Source organism: Palaemon carinicauda, chromosome 45 (assembly GCF_036898095.1).
Source record: "Palaemon carinicauda isolate YSFRI2023 chromosome 45, ASM3689809v2, whole genome shotgun sequence".
Lineage (NCBI taxonomy): Eukaryota > Metazoa > Arthropoda > Malacostraca > Decapoda > Palaemonidae > Palaemon > Palaemon carinicauda.
The window spans coordinates 10,538,740-10,559,333 of record NC_090769.1 but is presented as its reverse complement, the minus strand read 5'-3'; the positions used below and the strand labels follow the sequence as shown (position 1 = coordinate 10,559,333).

The 20,594-nt window shown below is 46.3% G+C and overlaps 1 protein-coding gene across 2 annotated transcripts in view; it reads right to left on the bottom strand.

Annotated features, from left to right (window-relative positions):
• Positions 1-11,641: 11,641 nt before the first annotated feature.
• MED27 (mediator complex subunit 27) overlaps positions 11,642-20,594 on the bottom strand; it is a 53,285-nt gene continuing 44,332 nt past the window's right edge. For both annotated transcript variants that reach the window (XM_068367135.1, XM_068367134.1), the window contains one exon: positions 11,642-11,819. In XM_068367135.1, coding sequence (XP_068223236.1) covers positions 11,685-11,819 — 135 coding nt within the window. In that variant the 3' untranslated portion in view covers positions 11,642-11,684. The remainder of the gene's footprint in view (positions 11,820-20,594) is intronic.

The following is a 20,594-nucleotide window of genomic DNA, read 5'->3' as shown; positions in this document are numbered from 1 at the left end:
TAGTAAACTTTCAAAATATTCCGCCCATCTTTTCCTTGCCTCCTCTCCTTTTAACAACCTTCCATTTCCATCTTTCACTGTCTCTTCAATTCTTGAGCCAGCCTTCCTTACTCTCTTCACTTCTTTCCAAAACTTCTTCTTATTCTCTTCATATGAATGACCCAATCCCCGACCCCACCTCAGGTCAGCTGCCCTCTTTGCCTCACGTACCTTGCGCTTTACTTCCACATTTTTCTCTTTATATTTTTCATACTTTTCTATACTATTACTCTGCAGCCATTCTTCAAAAGCCCTCTTTTTCTCTTTCACTTTTACCTTCACTCCTTCATTCCACCATTCACTGTCCTTCCTCATGCTGCCTCCAACAACCTTTTTTCCACACACATCACTTGCAATCCCAACAAAATTTTCTTTTACTAACTTCCACTCTTCCTCTAATTTGCCAGTTTCTCTTACTTTCACTTCGTCATATATGATTTTCAACCTTTCCTGATATTTACTTTTTACCCCCGGTTTTATTAGCTCTTCAACCCTCACTAACTCGCTTTTACAACCACCTACTCTATTCCCCCATTCTTTTGCTACAACTAATTTTCCTTCCACCAAAAAATGATCAGACATACCGTTAGCCATACCCCTAAAAACGTGCACGTCTTTCAATGTTCCAAACATTCTTTTAGTTATCAACACATAATCCATTAATGCCCTTTCTACTACTACTTCCATTTGCTACTCTTACCCATGTATACTTATTTTTATCTTTCTTTTTGAAAAAGCTATTACTTATCACCATCTCTTGCTCAACACACACGTTTACCAGTCTATCACCACTCTCATTTTCACCTGGTACGCCATAGTTCCCAATGACACCTTCTACCTCTCCAGCGCCCACTCTAGCATTTAAGTCACCCATGACAACCACATAATTCCTTCTACCCAGTCCTTCTACACACCTAGTTAATTCATTCCAGAACTCATTCCGCTCTTCTTCACTTTTCTCACTACCTGGCCCATACGCACTGACAAACGCCCAACATTCCCTACCCAACCTAACCCTTATCCACATTAACCTAGATGATATCTCCTTCCATTCCACTACTTTACCTGTCATCCATTCACTCAGCAATAAAGCCACACCCTCTCTCACTCTTCCCCTTTCAATCCCAGACATTTCACCAAACATCACTTCACCCTTTCCTTTTATCTTCGTCTGACACAAGGCCAATACATCCATCCTTCTATTCCTAAACATACTTCCAATTTCACATCTTTTACTCTCTATCGTACTACATCCACGCACATTCAAACACCCCAAAACTAGAGTGCGGGGAGCAGTCACTCTCCACCCAGCTCCATCTCTTTGTCGATGTCTCACAGGATGTAGATACAGGAGAGGAGGTTCCTAGCCCCCTCGTCCCGTCCCTTTTAGTCGCCTCTTACGACACGCTGGGATAACGTTGGCGCTATTCTTTTTTTTATGCCCCCGCGGCCACACTTTTTGTTCCGTAACTGGAATACAAACCACTCTCTTTATTAGAGGTTATACTTTCGACGGAGCTGAAATGACGACCCATTATAATTTAGTGAGGGTTAACTACCCACACCGCTAGTTAGCGGGGGTAGGGGGGGTAGCTTGCTACCACTCACGTTCACACACCTGTGATTTAGTCACTTTACTTTTGGCTCGGATCGAGAGCGGTTGTTTCCTCTCTCCCTCCTCGCCTATTCTGGACTGCCATTAAGTTTTGTCTTTCAACTTACTTTTTCTTATACTTGTATATATATGAAAACATTCTCAATGTTTATGTATATATATGTGTATAGAAATGTGGTAAGTTTCCTTTTCAGTGTTGTGGTGTGTGTGTGATACATATACGACAACGACACTTGCATAGTAGCAAGGCCAGCACAGTTCCACTTCGTGGGGAACGACCTCTCCCTCTCTGGTTCATCGGTATTCCCGTCGGCATATAACCGTTAACTCGGCCGCCGCAGGGGAATCGTCATCGCCTGGACCCTCTTCATTCAACTATTGTCTTCGCCTTTTCCTTTTTTCCTACGGGAAACATGGATTCTGAGCGAAGGGAATGTGGCCTTTCAAAGATTGACTACAGTCTCTCTCTTCTCGAGGTCGTTCACCTTTACAACAACAGCGTACTATTGGGGAAGCTCCTTTCCTGTGCGCGGGTTAGGTTGCTCTTCCGATTGTTTGTCTCAATTATTTTTAGTGAAAATATAATTGTATTTTAACTTTTCAGCTTTCTCCGTGGGAACACTTCCCTTCGGAGGGTCAGTGATTCTCACTATTAGTGAATATTCTTAGCCGATTTAAATAATTGTAATTCTGTTTTTATTACAGTTACTCCGCTCCCCCCTTCTCCCGTGGATGTCGACTGGGGAAGGAAGGGCGCAATACTTAATTTTATGCTTTCCCCTCTTCGGAGTTCCTCCTGGGGAATTTGTTAAATAATTAATTTTTTGTCGGCGCAATACTTATTTTATATTGTTCCCTCGGGGTTCCTCTTCGGAGTTCCTCCCTAGGGAATTTCTGTTAAATAATTATTTAATTTTATTTTTTCCCAGTTAACTATGCAGTTTTTCTTCGTTCGACTAAGAGTGCCAACGAAGCAGACCTGTTCTGTTCATACGTGGGGAATCTGCTGTCATTGCCGTCCCTCAGAGGACGTCGTCATGGACGTCATCCCTTCTCTTAGAAGTACTCCCGTGACAACATGACCAGCACTTCAGATCATCTTAGAACGCTAAAGGAGGTTCGCCTCCAGGGGTTGGACAACTTCCCTTCCGAGGGAGAACTTCCCACATCTTAATAAATTCATTGTCTCCGACTGCTGTTGCTGCCTTTGCCCAGACTTCCCTCCCCCCTTGCTGAGTTTCTCTTCCTTCAGGGGCGGAGCACGGTCTTGGCAAGTCTCTTCTACGAAGTGTTCACCTCTCTCGTTCACGAGAGAGGCCACTCATAGAAGCTTCTCTTCGGAGGATCGCTACTGTTAAGGTCAGCTTGCTGATCCACCGGCCTTCAAGAGGCATCATCATGGGTGTCTTCTAGTCTCTTCTACGAAGTGTTCACCTCTCGTTCGCGAGAGAGGCCACTCATAGAGGCTTCTCTTCGGAGGATCGCTACTGTTGAAGGTCAGCTTGCTGATCCACCAGCCCTCATGGGCATCATCACGGGTGTCTTCAAGTCTCTTCTACGAAGTATTCACCTCTCTCGTTCGCGAGAGAGGCCACTCATAGAGACACCTCTTCGGAGGATCAAGCAGACCTACCAGGACCTCATCGGTGGATGGTCGCCCTTCCAAAGGGCACGTCTCAGTTTCTGATCGTCTTGCTAGCTGACCTACCGATCTACCAGCGCAACCTTGTGCTGCAACGTAGTCCTTTGGACTTTGGTCCTGGACTCTAACACGGACCTTTTTTACGGTCCCCATCAGTGGATGCTCGCCCTGCCAAAGGGCACATCCCAGTGCCTCTTTCTCTTTCTTTAATACAGGGTATTCTTTATCACAGGCTCGATGGTCACTCTTGATAGTTCATACACATTTCAGGTGTTGAACATTCTCCATGCTCAGGTTGGGCACACGATCCACAGATCTTATTCCTAGTACAAATACTAGAGGAGTGCCCAAAACAAAACAATTAAAGCACTGAAGCACTCTTGGTATATATGGGAGAACTCTAACAATTTCACTGTCAAAACCAATGTCTGGAGGCAAATAAGAATTTGCAAAAGTTGAAATAATCATTGATGAACAGGGCACTTTAAATAACTTCCAAATTACATCTGGACACATTTCCAAAATCGTTCTCATCCAGCTCATATACTGTATATCCTCAATAAAGATAACTCCATTGCATAGCTAAAGTTGTAGTTAGGTTTTTGTTTTATTATTCCATCAGGATCAAGCCTAAGGTTAAGAAGCATTACTGCCTGTCCTTTAGTCTTGGTATTCGCCAGAAAACTGTTATGTCCGAAGCAAGATATCTCTGATCTGTTGAAATTACCAATATCCTGGTTTACTAACCTTTTCAATTTGAAGAGATTACCTTTCTCACTTTGTTTAGTAATAATCACCACTTAGCTGGATTTGGTGATCTAGATATTTTGATTAATTTTAGATCTTCAGGTTCATTATGAGGTCAATATACATCTAAATATCTAGGTATCTCTTCTGCCCTTGAAAGCCTAACATTCATAGTATCAGAATTAAACTCCTTATATGCTCTATGGGTTTCTGTCACTTTATCAAAGATAATCCAGTTTTCAAAGAATTTATTATTGATGGCAAGTCTATTTCTAATTTCTTTTATTGATCCAAATATCGAAATCTTCTTGTATATATCATAAAAACTCCAGTCCAAAGGCACAGGTCTAACCAAGAGGATTACCGTTTTTGTAGATTCCTCATATGGTCTCATAGTAACAATGGAACTCATAGAAGTACCCATAGCCAAAATCAGAGAAGAAGTGGATTGGTCGTCAACGGGTTTTGGTGTGTTCGCCATAAGGACGAGAAGACACATTTCATCTGAAAATACCTCTCACCCACCAACGAGTCACACTTAAAGGACGGGGTCATCCCTCACATTAGGGCTGTCCTAGAGGCAATACAGTATCTAGATATACACCATGCCCTCAGTACATGAGGCGTCATGAAGTCCGTTGAAATCAGACCCAGCACTGAGGGCAGGGTTTGACATAAAACTTTCCCCTCGCTCGGGCATGTCAGGTACTCGAGTTCTACCAAGATGGCATGCTGTCCATCCCACCCTGTGCTAAATCTAAAGAAGCAGCCAAACCATAATCAAACATAGGCCAAGTCATCAACAAGTTCATGCCCAAGAGGAAGAGATTGGAGATAAAATTAAATAAACAAAAGGAAAAGAGGAAGTGCTAACTAATTTAGTTGAATAAACAACTTTGCACCAGGGTCCAGTAAGAAGCAGTTCCCACCAAGCATCAGAGCTCAGCTGCCGATCCCTAAGCCCCCCTCCTTGTCAAGGCTACAGCATTTGAGACCCTGCTAGCTGGTTCCCACATAAATACAATATTCTGTCCCTTCCCCAACCTTCTGGCAAGGAGTTAGGTGATTAAGGTCTTAGCATGTATTATATCAAAACCAAGGTTATACAAAAACCTAGATATAGTCACAGAGTGGTCCCTCACTCCATGGGCCTTCAACCTCTGTGGTATTATAAGACCAAGAGGTTCTCAGGGTTTTAAGATTCCCATCCTAAGCTTCTTTAACCTCGGATGTGTCAATCCCGGGAAGTTTTTCAGCCCGTTGAACGCTTTTCCACACTCCTATGGGCGAGTCTCCTATTAAAGAACCAGAGTTTTTATTTCATGTCAGAAAAACTGACAAAGTTAGAAGTTCTTTACACATACATGTCCTGCCATCATCTTCCCCCAGTAAGTTTTGTATGTAGTCAATAGTGGTTGAGCTATTGAGTGTACGGGCGGTAGCGGAAGGGGTTCTCCCACTATTCCTTGCTTATACCAAAAGGATGGCTGCCACCTCGCTCAAAGTCTTTATGGCCTGAACACCAGGTCGCACTAAATCTATCTCCTAATAAAGAATCTCAGGTTTGTGTACTGTAGTTAAGAGAAATGCATATTATTTCCAAATTTTTCATATTTAGTTCCCAGTGGCAAATCCAGACAGCATAAGCATGAATGATCACTCAATCTTTCCAGACACATGCAAGACTGCAAATGTAGACATGCTATGATTGATTTTATATTAAAACTTTTTTTTATTATTATTACTTTATCGATACTGCATTTTAAATCAATTATTTCTTTAAATTTTTTAACCTTGATTTCTGTGAAAAGTTTATTTAAGATATTTAATTATAATCTACTGTAATCTTATTTTCTTATCCTCCTCCTCTGGAGATTAGGGAAATGAGCAATATATGAACTTTTAATGACAGTTGTTCCTATGCGGATACGTAAATCCTTGTCATTTATTGGAGTTAGCTCTGGCGCAGCTTTGTTACAACCAGATTGAAGAGTTATCGTGGGTCTGGCAGACTTGTATAGCTGCCTCATAGGCCTACCATGGGCTTCCGTGTGTTCATGGTAGCATCTGTGTCCCCACGCTGCTCTTGGTAGCGATGACGATCGGTCGTCCGTTATTGACCTACACAGTGCTTTTTTATCATCTTTCTCTTTACTCAGTATAGTATGAATGTTAAACAAGTGATTATGACAACCATCCCAGGCCTTGAAGATTGCCCTTGTGTCACCTTCTCGAGTCAATTTGACTGAGGGTCAGTCAAGTTGACGTAGACCCTCGTTCCTGATGTGCCTCTTGTACGGGACAGATGTGTTGTGAATTTGCCTTGTGATTTTTTCTGCGAGTGGAGAAATTTAAGAGTTGAAGGGAAAAAAAGGCTAAGCAGGATCCGAGGTTGAGAATGCTGTTGTGAATCATGATTCTGTATCATCTGTCATGTATCAGTGGATGTGCTTCTTTTATCACATGAGTTTGATAATCCTGCTTGTTCATCATGTCCAACGAGTATGCTAATCTTGTATGAGCAACTTTTTATTGCAAATGTGGGAGACCAAGGAGATTTCTCTTCCCTTTTTCGAGAAGTGTCCCCTGTTCATCGGTCTACAGCTGTACACCATGTGTCTCCACGTGCACAACCTTTATCCTTGGAGGGATCTTATCACTCTCCTTCAAAATCTGAGTTTTCATCAGCCCTTTCTGTTACCCAATAGGATCCTAAAGATTCTGCTTCCCTCCAGAGGGAAATACAGTACTTTATTATTCTTCAAGAAAATCTCATTGTTTTGGAACTTCTACTAGCTCTGCAGTGCATTCACTCCTGCAAACAATCCCCCGCATCCATTTTCCCACAAAGCCTCTTAAGACGCATCTGCCAGTGTATACTTAACGTGAATGTGACATGCTGCATGTGCACTGTCTGAACACAGTGTATCCACAGGAAGGGGCCACACATCCTACTACTGTACTCGCTAGTCACACAAATATGCCGTTGATGTTACACATCCCCCTCTTGACACACCTCTAACGTGCTGCCACTACTATGCGTCCTCCTGTTGGTACGCCTCCTATATGCTCCGCCACCGATACACAGCCTTCTGCTTAATGCGCCAGTGTTATGAAGCGGTTTCCACCTTTTCATAAATTTGGGATGTTGTCACTTCTAAGTTTGCCTAACAAGAAGCTTCCAAGGACACTTTGGCCCATAGGAATACCAACGTCATATTCCTTCCTGCAGAAATGGCTGCAGCAGCAAAAGAATGGGAGAGAGATCCAGTCAGGCTTCCTTTTTTAGGAGAACAATTGCAACACACTTCTCCGCTCCTCCCTCAGCTATGCCTCGACCTTGTCCACTAAAACAGGCTCCCCAAAACCATGGTTTTTGCCTAAGCCAGACCACTCACAACAGTTTTAAAGAAGTAGGGAGAACCCTTATCCTCCTTTCAGCATAGAGGCTATCCTTCCTTCTGAAAGAGTAAAGGACGTCGTCGGCTCAGACGGCATGTCCCCCGACCTACCACCTGTCGGGGGATGCCTGCAAAGTCATAAGACAAGGTGGCAGTCCTAGGGGCAAACCCCCTGGGCAGTAGAAGTGCTCCATTCAGGGTACTGTGTCCCATTCATGGTACTGTGTCCCATTCATGGACAGTCTCCTCACCCCCAACTCAAGACTGAAGAGCCCAGATTATAATTTATTGGGATCCCAGAAAGACCAACCCACAGTAAGAAGTAATAAAGATGCTGCCATCGAAGAAATCTTCGACAGGTCCCCAGGATTCTTTAGCAACCGCCTCCTAGTGGAGACTGACGAAAGGTTGTAGACCTATCATAGATCTTTCCCGCTTTTAATCGGTTCATTCGCCAGACCCGGTTCAAAATGGAAACTACCATCACAGTCAGACAACCGGAAATCATTTGCTATCGACCTTCAAGATGCATACTTCCAGATCTCAGTCCATCTGAGATCAAGGAAAGCTACGTTCCACCGTCTGAGGAAAGATTTTTCAGTTTCAAGTGCTGTACTTCAGCCTGTCGACAGCTTTATAGGTCCTTACTCGTCTCCTCACTCTGGCCACCTCATGGTTACATGTCATAGGAATCAGACTCGTGCGTTACAGAAATGACTGGCTGTAAAGTTAAGTCTCAATCCCCAGTGTCGTCTACGGTATCTTGGCACGGACATAGACTTTGTCCAAGCCAGAGCGTTTCCATCCAGAGACGGAATTCTTTGGTTCCAGCAAATTGCAGCACCTTTCCTTGAGAAAGACTTTCTTCAATCTCACCTTTGAGCGAAGCTTCTCAGACACCTTGCCTCTTGAGAAACTAGTGTCTTTCGGGAGAATGCATATCCACTCCATTCAGTGGGCTTTAGATTAAAGTTGGAAGTCATAGATCTTTCCCGCTTTTAATCAGTTCATTCGCCAGACCCGGTTCAAAATGGAAACTACCATCACAGTCATCCAGATCATTTGACAAATGATTTCCAGTTGTCTATCGACCTTCAAGATGCATACTTCCAGATCTCAGTCCATCTGAGATCAAGGAAAGCTACGTTCCACCTTCTGAGGAAAGATTTTTCAGTTTCAAGTGCTGTGCTTCAGCCTGTCGACAGCTCTATAGGTCCTTACTCGTCTCCTCACTCTGGCCACCTCATGGTTACATGTCATAGGAATCAGACTCGTGCGTTACAGAAATGACTGGCTGTAAAGTTAAGTCTCAATCCCCAGTGTCGTCTACGGTATCTTGGCACGGACATAGACTTTGTCCAAGCCAGAGCATTTTCATCCAGAGATGGAATTCTTTGGTTCCAGCAAATTGCAGCACCTTTCCTTGAGAAAGACTTTCTTCAATCTCACCTTTGAGTGAAGCTTCTCAGACACCTTGCCTCTTGAGAAACTAGTGTCTTTCGGGAGAATGCATATCCACTCCATTCAGTGGGCTTTAAATTAAAGTTGGAATAGTCTCAATCCTCCGACCTTCCATCTGCTCTCCTAGAATTCCTCAAGATGGGAAACTAAATCTCTCTTGGTGGATCAAGGAGGAAAACTTGTTAGTTGGAACACCTTTACAAGCTCATCCTTCAGAACTCCTGTTCTCAGATACTTCTCGCTAAGGGTGGGGGAGCTCACCTCCAGAAAGAACATGTGTCAGGGACGTGGACACAGGAGGACAAGTTTCATATAAACTACCTAGAATTAAAAGTGACCTACCTAGCTTTACTCCACTTCACAGAAACCGTCAAGAGTCACGGTGTTGATGAGGGACAACACAACTGTAGTGACATATGTCAACAAGCAAGGAGGCTCTGTGTCTCACCTCCTTTGCCAATTGGAAGTGGGGATGCAACACTGGACCCAAGTAAATGCCATCCAACTCACAGCCCGTTTCATCTCAGGGAAAGGAATATGATAGCAGACAATCTTAGCCGACTAGGGACGATAGCTCAGAATAGTCTTTCAACCCTCAATGGGCAAGGGGCCTCCTGACTTTGTATGGTTCCCTGATAATGGATATGTTTGCCACACACCTGAACCACAAACTACCAGTGTATTGTTCTCCAGTTCCGAACCCAACGGCAGTAATGGAAGGTGCTTTCCAGCACCCCTCGGTTGGGATAGTTGTTACTGTTTTTCCCTCGTTCTGCTTGATCCGTCAGGCCTCGAACAAAGTCAGACCGTCTCAAGATCTAAGAGTGACTAGTAGTGCCAAAGTGGCCTCATGTTGAGTTGTATTCAAATCTTCTAGATCTGCAAATAGAAGCTGCAACAGAGCTTTCAGTGTGGTCAAACTTTCTTATGGCAACATTACGTAAGAAAGTTCCACGAAGGAGTTCACAACTTTCAGAATACCTCTGCAAGCCTTCCGCAGCAGTCTACCAGGTAAAGATGTCTTTCTTCCGTGATTGGCGTCATAGAAGAGACATCGCTCCACTCAAGGCTACCATTCCCCTGATTGCGTACTTTTTACTTTTCCTGTGGGAGGAGAAACAGCTCTTAGTGAAAGGATATCCACAACCTTGAGCCGGGTGTTTAGTCTTAAAATCAAGCTCTCCTCCATTTGGGGAACTCGGCCTTGATTAGAAGTTTTGAGCAATCTTGTCCACTGCGGGAAATCAGACTCTGACTTGAAGTGTGATTAAAGTTTTAAGGTTACTAAAGATAGCACCTTATGGACCCCTCCATGAGACTATGGACAGAGACCTAACTTCAAGGACAATGATCCTCCTCGCCCTGGCCTTATCAAATAGGGCGAGCAAAAAGTTTCATAAAATCATATCTTGTGCCACACTCAAAGGGGTGGATAGATCTATCATTCTCATTTGTACCTGAATTCATAGCCAAGACAAAATCTGTTAATTATAATGGTTTGACTCTTCCATTTCATCAATCAAAAAATGTAATTGATGATTTGGACAGTTTGCTGCTATGTCCTGTGAGCGCAGTCCGACCTTACTTAAAAAAGATTACACCCTGCCATTCGTGTATTCCCAATCTGTTTTTGAGTTCTGGACTAAAGAAGAAGAAAGTAACCAAAAACATGATATCTTTCTGGTTACGTGAGACACTTATGAAAGCTTATAAAGCTTTGGAAGATGCATCTACTCATGAAAGCTTATAAAGCTTTGGAAGATGCATTTACTGGGGCCTTTCTTGAATCACATGATATCCTCAGATTTTCTGCAATCGGCGTTCTGCAAAGAGCACAGGTACTTTGACTACCTTCACTGCCTGAATGATTGTCCATACAGGTCCCTAAATACCCTTTCTTTTGGTCCTGCAGTGGCCTCCCAACAGTTGTAAAGACTCATCCCCTTGCATGACAGCTAGCGGTGTCACAACATCAGCTACTTCGTTTTTGTACTGGTATGAGAGTTGTGGGACTGCCCTTTTTCCTCTCTTTCAGTTCTCCCTCACTTGGGAGTACTGTATCTGCGTTGATGGGACACACTTGCAAATAAGCATGCCACTATGGGTATTAAAATTTATACTAATCCTTCAGTCATATTTTTGCTGTTCTTTTACACTAAATATACTGGGCTATAACTCAGTTGCTTACTTCCAAGTCACATGAAGCTTGAATATTGTGCTTCCTGCCTCTTACCTCACCGGGACACTATCATTCTGGGTGAATGGTCAGACAGACCATTTTTGTCATTGGGGTCTTCCTCCTTCCTAAGAAAGACACCTCAATGAATGACGAGGGTTTGTATCCATATAGGAACAAAAAATTTTTTAACATTTATTTGTCCTAGCTATATAAACCCGAGTGATTTACTTATGTTACATACCTTAACCTACCAGAGACAGAGTGAGCAAACAGTCCCTAGTGTCAACACACCAAATTCATAGTGGGTCTGTGAGGCAGCCATGCAAGGCTGCCAAACCCACGATAATTCCTCAATCTGATTATAACAAAGCTGCACTAGAGCCAATCCCAATAAACGATTCAGGTTTGTATAGCTAGTTAAAATGCAAATTATTATTTTTAAAAAATTGTACTTAGCTCAATTTAACTTACTTAATTTTTTGTAAGGCATTCACTTTGCAATTTGTAATATTGAAAATATTAGAAAATGTAAACTGCAAGAAAAAAAAATAACCAGAATACTGTATAAATTTATTAAAAAACTAGCAGGTACAGAAGTTTTCAAGGTTTGCATTCTTCATGAAAAGGATCTAAAGTGCGGAATTCACGCCATGTTGGCGGCATGTGGTTATGTAAATGACTGTCACATCGTTTGCATACATCAGTGAAGAGGGTCTGGTAACTGTGTAACCATGTCTGGAATAAAAGATCACCTTGGTAAATGCAAGTAATTTTTTGTATCACAAATATATTCACAATATTTAGATAAAAGTAAGCAAGCAGTTGTAAAATAATTTTCTACGGATTCTAATTATACAATACTGTAAAAAACTATTTGTATTTGTTCTTACACTGTAAACAAATCTTTTGTTCTTTACCATAGGAGTAAAATATCAATGCAAGTTGACATACTGCTATAAAACTTTAAACAAGGTGTAAAGAACCATCCGGTTGTTACCCGCAGCCCCTCCACTCATTTGTACTTTCTCACTTTGATTCGTGGGTAAAGACCGACATCTTCTACGTTCCTAATTAGCTATGGCAATGAAATTTGAACTTTTCCCGGTTGACGCCCTAGCGTCCCGAGAATTTTGCCCTGAGGAGTCTTGATTGTATCAGGACTCCTTTAGCTCTAGGTTGTTTGAGGTTTACTGCCTTAAAGTTAGTCTTTTTTGAAGTCCTAGGATCAGAGAACCTCTAGAGAGGGAGTCTATTCCATCAGTGTACACCAATCCGTAAGTGAGCCAGCCTTTTGCGGCTGACTCACGCGAGCATCCTAACGAGTGCTGTCGATTTAAAGTTTCAGCCTCGCTTATTGGAAGTGGTTGCTTTGCGAATGATCGCCTGACTTCTCCAGCGATCACTCGGCGCACTCGAGTGGGAGTTTGCCTTTCACTTGAGAGAAATGCTTGCCTTTTCTCTTTCTGAGCTTGCTGACCCTTCAGGGTTTTTAGCAGATGTAGTAGCTACCTGGCCTGGCTGTCCTAGCCTGGTAGCTCAGGCAGCTCAGATGTACAGCACCCTTGCTTTTTGGATCTAGGAGATTTTGGCAGTTATTTCAGTGGCTGATGGCTCCAGTAGACGTAGCCTTATATCCGAGTTTTGCTTATGCAAGCGATCTCTCAATACTTCGGAACGCGATTAAAGCTCTAGCAAGGCCTTCAACCCTCTGCTACTTGTCTAACAAGGAGCCCGGGGTATTATTAAGCTACTTATATTTTCTCTATCACTCCTGTGGTGGTGACACAATATCAGATCTTCTGTGGATCATGTCTTGTAGGTAGGGTGAGGTGAAGAACACACATTTTCACCATGCCAATGGCTTGGTTTGACAAAGGAGCTGCTTGAAAATGTTATGGACGGATTCTGCTCTAAAACGTACCGAGCTCTGGGTCATCTCTATGAGGAGGAGAAGAGGGATTCTGTGACTGGTATAGTAACTGTGTCTCCCATCACGGATGAGATCCTTATAACCTCTATGATTTTCCTAGGGTTAGTGAAGCATGCTAAATCCTAAGGAGTGAACTCCTCAGTTGTTTTCTTGAAGTATGGCCTCAATATAATCACTGGCGTGTAAAAGAAAAAGAATGACAAGTATCTGACCCAGTGTGCTACTCTTGAGGCTAGGTAATCACCCTCCTTGAGGTATGTCCTCAATTACCTGTTATAGCCTTGATTACAAAGTGGCAGGTTCCCAGTTGGAGGGCTTGAACCAGAGGTTCAAGCTTCCACGGAACAAAAGGATGTTACTTCATTCCTAGCCGTGAGCGAGAGACGTGTCTCTCTTGATCGAGTGCCACACTGGGAAGGACCTGTCTTCGGGATCAGGGGAAGATCTGCAGTGTAGAGCCACCCGTCCCGTAGAAGAAAGTATTACCCCACTACGGGTAATCGGCTCAACCTCTATAGAGAGCAACGATTAGAGATGGTTGATGGACAAGCAAAGGTCCTAAGCCAAAGAGCATGATTTCCTTTGTTGGCAATTCATGAGTACATGACAAGAAGAGCACTCTTGAGAAGAGGAAAGTAGTAGACTTCACCACGGAGTATCTAGTCGTAAAGGAAGACCGTAATGAGATCTAAAGTCGTAGACGTGCCACTGTATGTGACCCGTCTTTTCAGCAAGACGAGGCTAGACAGAAGCTCTAGTCGAGTCCCTTAATGAGGAAAGTCCGACTATAAGTCTGCATGGAAGCATGGAAAAGCCATCTATTCCTTTCTCGGAGAAAATTGCTCGTAAAATGGAATTGAAGAGGAGACAGCAGTCCTTCTGCAAAAGAAGATCAATGCTTGACATTGATATTCATTCTGCTTCCCAAAGGAGGACCTCTAAAACAGAGGCTGTTGGAGGAATACTCAAGCATAGTGGTTGGATCTAGACGTGTCGACAGCATACCCCGAAGGGCAGACCATGTACAAGCAGGAAATGTTCTCCTGCGAACGGAAAACAGACGAATCGCTGTCATCGCCCCCCCGGCACTTTCCCAAAGGAATATGGTGCCTACTAGGGGATAGAGACCGTATCATTCATGCCCTGATCATAGTCCTAAGGAAATATGGCCCTGAATGTGGCCTCCCCCCCTTTCTTTGATGGCTCTATAGGAAGCGTCTAATCCAGAAGGACGAGGATATCTACTCCTTGTGAGAGATTCTCGTCAGGCCATCTTTTAACTAGGACCGTTACTTGCTCAGGTCTTGTAGAGGACCAAAGGAAGGATGATCCCTAGTGCCAAAGGACCTTGGACCCGACCTGTTCTAAAGAGGTCGCACTCGACGGGAACTCTATGTGCTCTTGTCAGACCTGCTAAAGTTTCTACAAGGTAATGATACAGTCTACGGATATCAGTATAGGATAAGACCTTCGTGCGCACGAGTGCATAGCACGTGAGTGAGCGTCTCGCTCGTCAGCATCAGCATGATTGTGAGCGTCTAGCTTATCAGCATGAGCACGATCGTGAGCGTGTAACTCATGAGTGTGAGCGCCAACTTGAGCATGTAGCTCGTGATCATGACCACAAGACGCTCGTGATCGAGACCATCGTGAGCTTGGGACCATGAGTGCATAACTCACGATCTTGAGCGTGAGCGTAAACATGCGCAAAGGTTGTGTAAAGACACTCCCTCGGTAGGGAAATATCTTACATCTGAAGGTGAACCCCCGAGCAGCACTCTTGTTTCCCTTCCACAAGTTCTATCTCACAAGTTCTATCTCAAAGGAAGGTTTATGTAAAGTGTGGCTTGAGAAAACAGCAAAGGCTTAATTCCGAGTTGTCCCTGAAGGGATTTTCCTATTGGGAATCCTGCCGGTGTAATCCCCCACAGGGGAAACTGAACAGGCGTTAGTTGTCAAGAAAAAGACCGTCGAGATCGAGATTCTACAATCTCGTGATCGTAGCGATCTCTGTGGCAATCACTCGTCATCACAAAAGACACCATAATGGGGGTCTAACATCTCATTGTCACGAACGACAACCTGACCGACCAGAAAGACAAGGTGATGAGTCTCGCCCCTGCGATCGTTGCACAGAACAAATTCTGAACTCGTCATTGGATTGTCGCGAACGACAACCTGGCCGACCAGGAAGACGAGATGACGAGTCTCGCCCTGCAATCATGCAATCATTGAACAGAATAAAATTCTGGTCACATTTTTGGACTGTCGCGAACGACATTCTGAGTGACCAGGAAGACGAGGTGATGAGTCTTGCCCCTGCGATCGTTAAGGAGAAGGAAAGTCCGCCGATTCAGTGATTATTGGGTCAGCCAGGGTTGATGATCGTCCTTGATCTCGCAATCCTCAACAGGCGGAAGCTGCATACGCGCTGAAACATTGCCTATAGGGGGAGAGAGAAAAATTGCAGTATGTTGGGAGACAACGAGATCAGCAGAAGGTGAGAAGGCTCGTTGTCAACAGAAGTCAAAGGAAGGGCGAACGGGAGTAGACCTACTCGACAGCTAAGATGTCAGCCGCAGCTATAGCCACCGACTTCACACCCAATGTCACCATGAAGCGCTGAGGGAAAAAGAAATCACAAATTTTAATTAATTTGTATTTTCCCTAACAGTACTTACCTCAAACTACTTTCTTAGGAGTATCTGGAATTCTCCTCCCAACCGACCAGAATTTTGTGTAGTTTCCCCTATCTCTGTTTTCTATAGTGGGTCCCTCTGTGGCAGATGGATAATCACCCTGAGGCGACCCGGGTTAGCGTGCGAGAGCGTGGGGCTAGGTCTCGGTCACCAGTAAGCTTTTGATAATTATGGTATCGAACTCTTGTAAGACACACTGGGAAAATAACCCGAAAGTAGTTCGAGGTAAGTACTGTAAGGAAAAATACAAATTACTTAAAATTTGTGATTAGTTCCAACACGGAGTACTTACCTCGAACTACTTTCTTAGGAGACTTATACTTAAGGAGGCGGGGGTAGTCTCACAGACCGAGAGACCTGCTGGATATTAATAATTGAACCTAGATAGGAGGCTAGGTTCTACTGACCACCAAACGGGATATTAGACTTGGGGAGAACTATGCAAAAAACTATTTAGTGTCTAAGTAACTCACCTCTGTAAAGATCTCCGGACATGGGCGTCTCCAACGAACGATTCTCACATGGGAGGAGTAAGGGAAAAAGGGAATGGAGGGAAAGCAGGAATAAGAGGGAATAGTAAGGAAGGAACTTGTGTCGCTTGGAATTACTTTCCACGGGCTTCCCCGGTGCTTCAACCTTAAACCTGTTGGAGCGCGGAAATGACCGGACCGATGGAGGAGTCGAGAGACTTCCTTGTGCAGTTCTTCAGGTAGTGGGCCATAAACATGGACTGCCTAGACCATGTACCAGCCTTCAGGATCTGGCCCACCGCCTTGTTCTTCTCGATGGCTAGTGATGTGCTCAGGCCCCTAATATCATGGGGGCGCGGCTTACCCGGCACCGAGGATCCCTCACTGTCATAGGCTCGCTTTATAACTTGACGTAACCAGAAGGAGATGGTGTTCCTGGACACAGCCTTCTTTACCGGGCCCGAGGAGACAAACAGGCTCTTAATCCCAGGGCGAAGTCTGGCTGTCCTTTCCAGGTGTTTCCTAACTGCCCTGACTGGGCATAGCAACAAATCCCCTGGGTTGTCCGATCGTGGAATTGCTGGAACTGAAAAGCCCTCAAACCTAGGGTCCCAGGAGGCAGGGTTCTGCATCTTGGCCACGAAATCGGGCAAGAACTTGAAACTCAAATCCTTCCACCCTTTCGAGTGCGAAACCTCGTACGACAGCCCGTGGAGTTTGCTAACTCGTTTAGCAGAGGCCAGGGCGAGAAGGAAGACCGTCTTGAGGGTGAGGTCTTTGTCAAGGATGTCCCTGAGGGGTTCGAAGGGTGGCCTAGCCAGGGCCTTAAGGACTCTGGCAACTTTCCACTGAGGCACTCTAGAGGAACGGGGAGAACACGATTGTTCGAAGTTCTTGATGAGCATCGAGATCTGCCGGGAAGCTCCTAGATCGAGTCCCTTGAGCAGAAAGACCTGACCCAAGGCAGCTCGGACACCCTTGATGGCCGGGATAGAAATGCCTAAGTCATGTCTCAGATGGACTAGGAAATCTGCTATCTTATGAATGGAGGCATCCAGCCGCCTGAGGTTCTGGGAGGCGCACCATTTCGTGAAAGTGGCCCATTTAGCTTGATACTGAGGACCGTCTCAGATATCCCGACATCTTCGTGGCGGTCTTAGACGAGTATCCCTCCTTCCTGAAGAGACACTTGATAACCTCCATGCGTGTAGGCGGAGGGACCGAGGGTTTTCGTGACACTTTTGGAAGAGGGGCTGACGGAGGAGGTCTTCTCTGTCCGGAATTGACCAAGGTGGAAGGACCGCTAGTTCCTTTAGGTCTGAGAACCACTCTCTCCGGCCACCAGGGCGCTACCAAAGTCATCCGCAGGTTCTTTGCTCGTCTGGCTCTGTTGAGGACCTGTCTGAGGGTCCCGAAGGGAGGGAAGGCATAAACGTCAAGGCCGTCCCAATAGTGTTGAAAGACGTCCTCGAACGCTGCTGCTGGGCCTGGCACTGGAGAACAGAACACGGAGAGCTGTGCGTTGAGCTTTGTGGTGAAGAGGTCCATCACCGGCGACCCCCATCTCAGGATGATTGTTTGGGCCACTTCTGGGTGTAGGGACCACTCCGACCCGACTACTTGGCCCATCCTGCTGAGGCCGTCGGCTAGGACGTTCCTCTTCTGGAATGAACCTGGCTGTGAGTTTGATGTGCTCCTTTTCAGCCCATTCCAGGATCTTTGTCGTGAGACCGCACAACTCCTTCAACTTTAGCCCTCTTTGCTTTTTCACATAGGCTACCACCGTGGTGTCGCACATTAACACCACCGTGTTCCCTCGGAGAAGGTGGACGAATTCTTATGCACGCCATCAGTTCCAGGTGAAAGTTCTTTTCCTCGGGGGACCACCTTCCCTTGGCTGATTCGTCGAGAAGATGGGCTCCCCATCCCTCCTTCGATGCGTCCATGAAGAGCAGCACTTCCGGAAGATCGATCGCGAAAGACATTCCCTTGAAGGCGTTCGCCCGGTTGTACCACCAATTCAGGGTTTCCTTCGTCTCCGAGGACACTATGACTAAATTGTGAGGGGACTCCCCCGCGGACCAGAGTTCTTTTAGCACTGAACCACCCTTAGCTTGAGTCTCCCCCGGGGGACTAACTTCTCTAACGACACCAGGTGGCCCACTAACCTCTGCCAGTCTTTGGCTCTCCTTGGAAGGTTTGACAGGAAGGGGAGAATTATTCAGTCCAAATTTTCTAACCTCTCTGAGGAGGAGAAGGCCCTCCCCAACTTGGTGTCTAGAACCATCCCTAGGTAGGTCATCCTGGTGGAGGGTATCAATTGTGACTTTTCTAGGTTGATGGTAATACCCAAGTCCTTGCAGAACCGAAGAAGCTTCGCGCCTTGCTCCTTCAGTGCTTCCTCTGAGGCTGAAAGCAACAACCAGTCGTCTAGGTACCGGATCAGGCGGATGCCCTGCTCGTGAGCCCAGACTGACACTGTTGTGAAGACCTGAGGAGCTGTCGACAGCCCGAAGCATAGATTCCTGAACTGCATCGACTGGGAACCCCACTTCACCCTTAGGAACTTCCTGGTGGAGAGGTGGACAGGGATCTGAAAATACGCGTCCTTGAGGTCTAGGGACATCATGAAGTCTCCCTCCCTCAAGGCTGCCATCACCCCCTTCGGGGTGTCCAACTTGAAGTCGGTCTTGCCTATGAACTTGTTGAGGGTCGAAAGGTCTAAGACCGGCTTCCAATCCCCTGTTGCCAGACACTTCCTCCTGTAATGCCGCCTTCTTCAAGGGGTCCTTGGGAGCCAACCACTCCGCCTGTCAGTCAGGAATTAGAGGGTGTGGGTCCGCCAGGAAGGGAACTCTGTACCCATCCCTCAGGACTGCCACGGTCCATGGATCTGCTTCGTTGTCCCGCCAAGCTTGCCAAGAGCGTTTGAGGCATCCCCCTACCTGAGGCTTCGGCAGGAGCAGGGGGCCTCTCTCCCTACCTTCTCCTGGAGGCGTGGCTCGAATGTCCTCTCCTGGAGTTTGAGTAGTTAGGCCTAAAGGAGGCCTGCAGAGTCGTGCTTCCCCTACGGGGGGCTGCGAGGCTTGACGCCAGGAAGCCGAAGGGGAATCTCGTCTGGGTTGAGCCGTCTGGAGCAACTCTTCTGTGCGTAGGACGTCTCGTCGCCAGGGGCCTGGATTCTCCTGTCTCCTTGATTTTTCTAACTCTCTCCATCGCTTCCTCCACTGCCTTCAGGGGGAAGACTGAGTCGCCCCACACCGTGGAGTTCCTCAGGCACTTCGCCTCCCTCTCGGCTAGCCTAAGGATCAGTTTATTGAGAACGGTGTCTCTTTTCCGTAAGACCCAGTTGGCCGTCTGCGCGAGGGATTGTAAGGTGAGGAATTTCATTGCCTTCCCCCCTGAGCGGATTAGTTCTTTGAGTAAAGTTTGATTTTCCGGCACTGACAGATCATGGGACGACTGGAAACCTACTAGGGTACAGGCCCACCAGTCCAGCCAAAATGACGTTGACTATGTCCTGGGCCGTGTCCTCCATTATCGCACCCTCCGCTGGGGAAAAACACACTGGGGAAGAGGAGGCCCTGTCTTCCACACTGCTCTGGTTAAGTGTGCCTATCACCGTTTCGACTACGCGGGGACCCACGCGCCGCCCGTCCAGGACATAAAATTGTTTCTGGGTCCTTAACCGCGGAAGCAGCTTGAAGGATCCTTGGGCCCTGAGCGAGTCTGCTTGACCCGTGACGTATCTGTCGACATGGTCCATCCCCAATTTAACGTCCGGGGCCAGAGGAAGGGTTAGGGACGGCTTTTGTTGGAGGGGGTTGTCTACTAACCTGCCTAGACCCGAGAGACAGGCCTGCTCCGTCGAAGGTTTCGGGTCGTCCAGCCTGTGGTGCCACCTGATCAGCGCCAGCACCTTTCTGCCGAGCACTCTCCCCCTTCTAATAATCCTTCCGCCACCTGATCCTCCGCGTCGGGTATACCGTCGATCACGGATGGAGCCACGTGGGAGGTTTGGTCCTCTCTCTCCTGCCGTACCAATGGTGCGGCAACTTCCAGCACAGGTGGCTCCGCTGAGACAGAGGTAGCTGTCATGGGTCTACCCCCTCCCGAGGAGCTCCATGGGGCCGGGGGCCTACAATGAACTTCCGGTTGCTCAGGGCGCTTGGATAGAGCTGCCGTGGAACCGGGGATAGGGGCCATGCTACCAGGCCGAAGGAGCAGCCCTCTCCGCTGGGCGGATGGAGCCGGTGCTTAGGCTTGGCAAAGCCGACTTGTGCCGACGGCTTCGGGCGACGGGCGTACCGACTGGAGGCCCCGTGTCGCGAGGGCGAAGATGCTGCTCTAGGAGGCCATCCGGATGAGCCTGGAGCGGAGGCTGCCTTGATGAGTTCGCTGCGGGGAATCG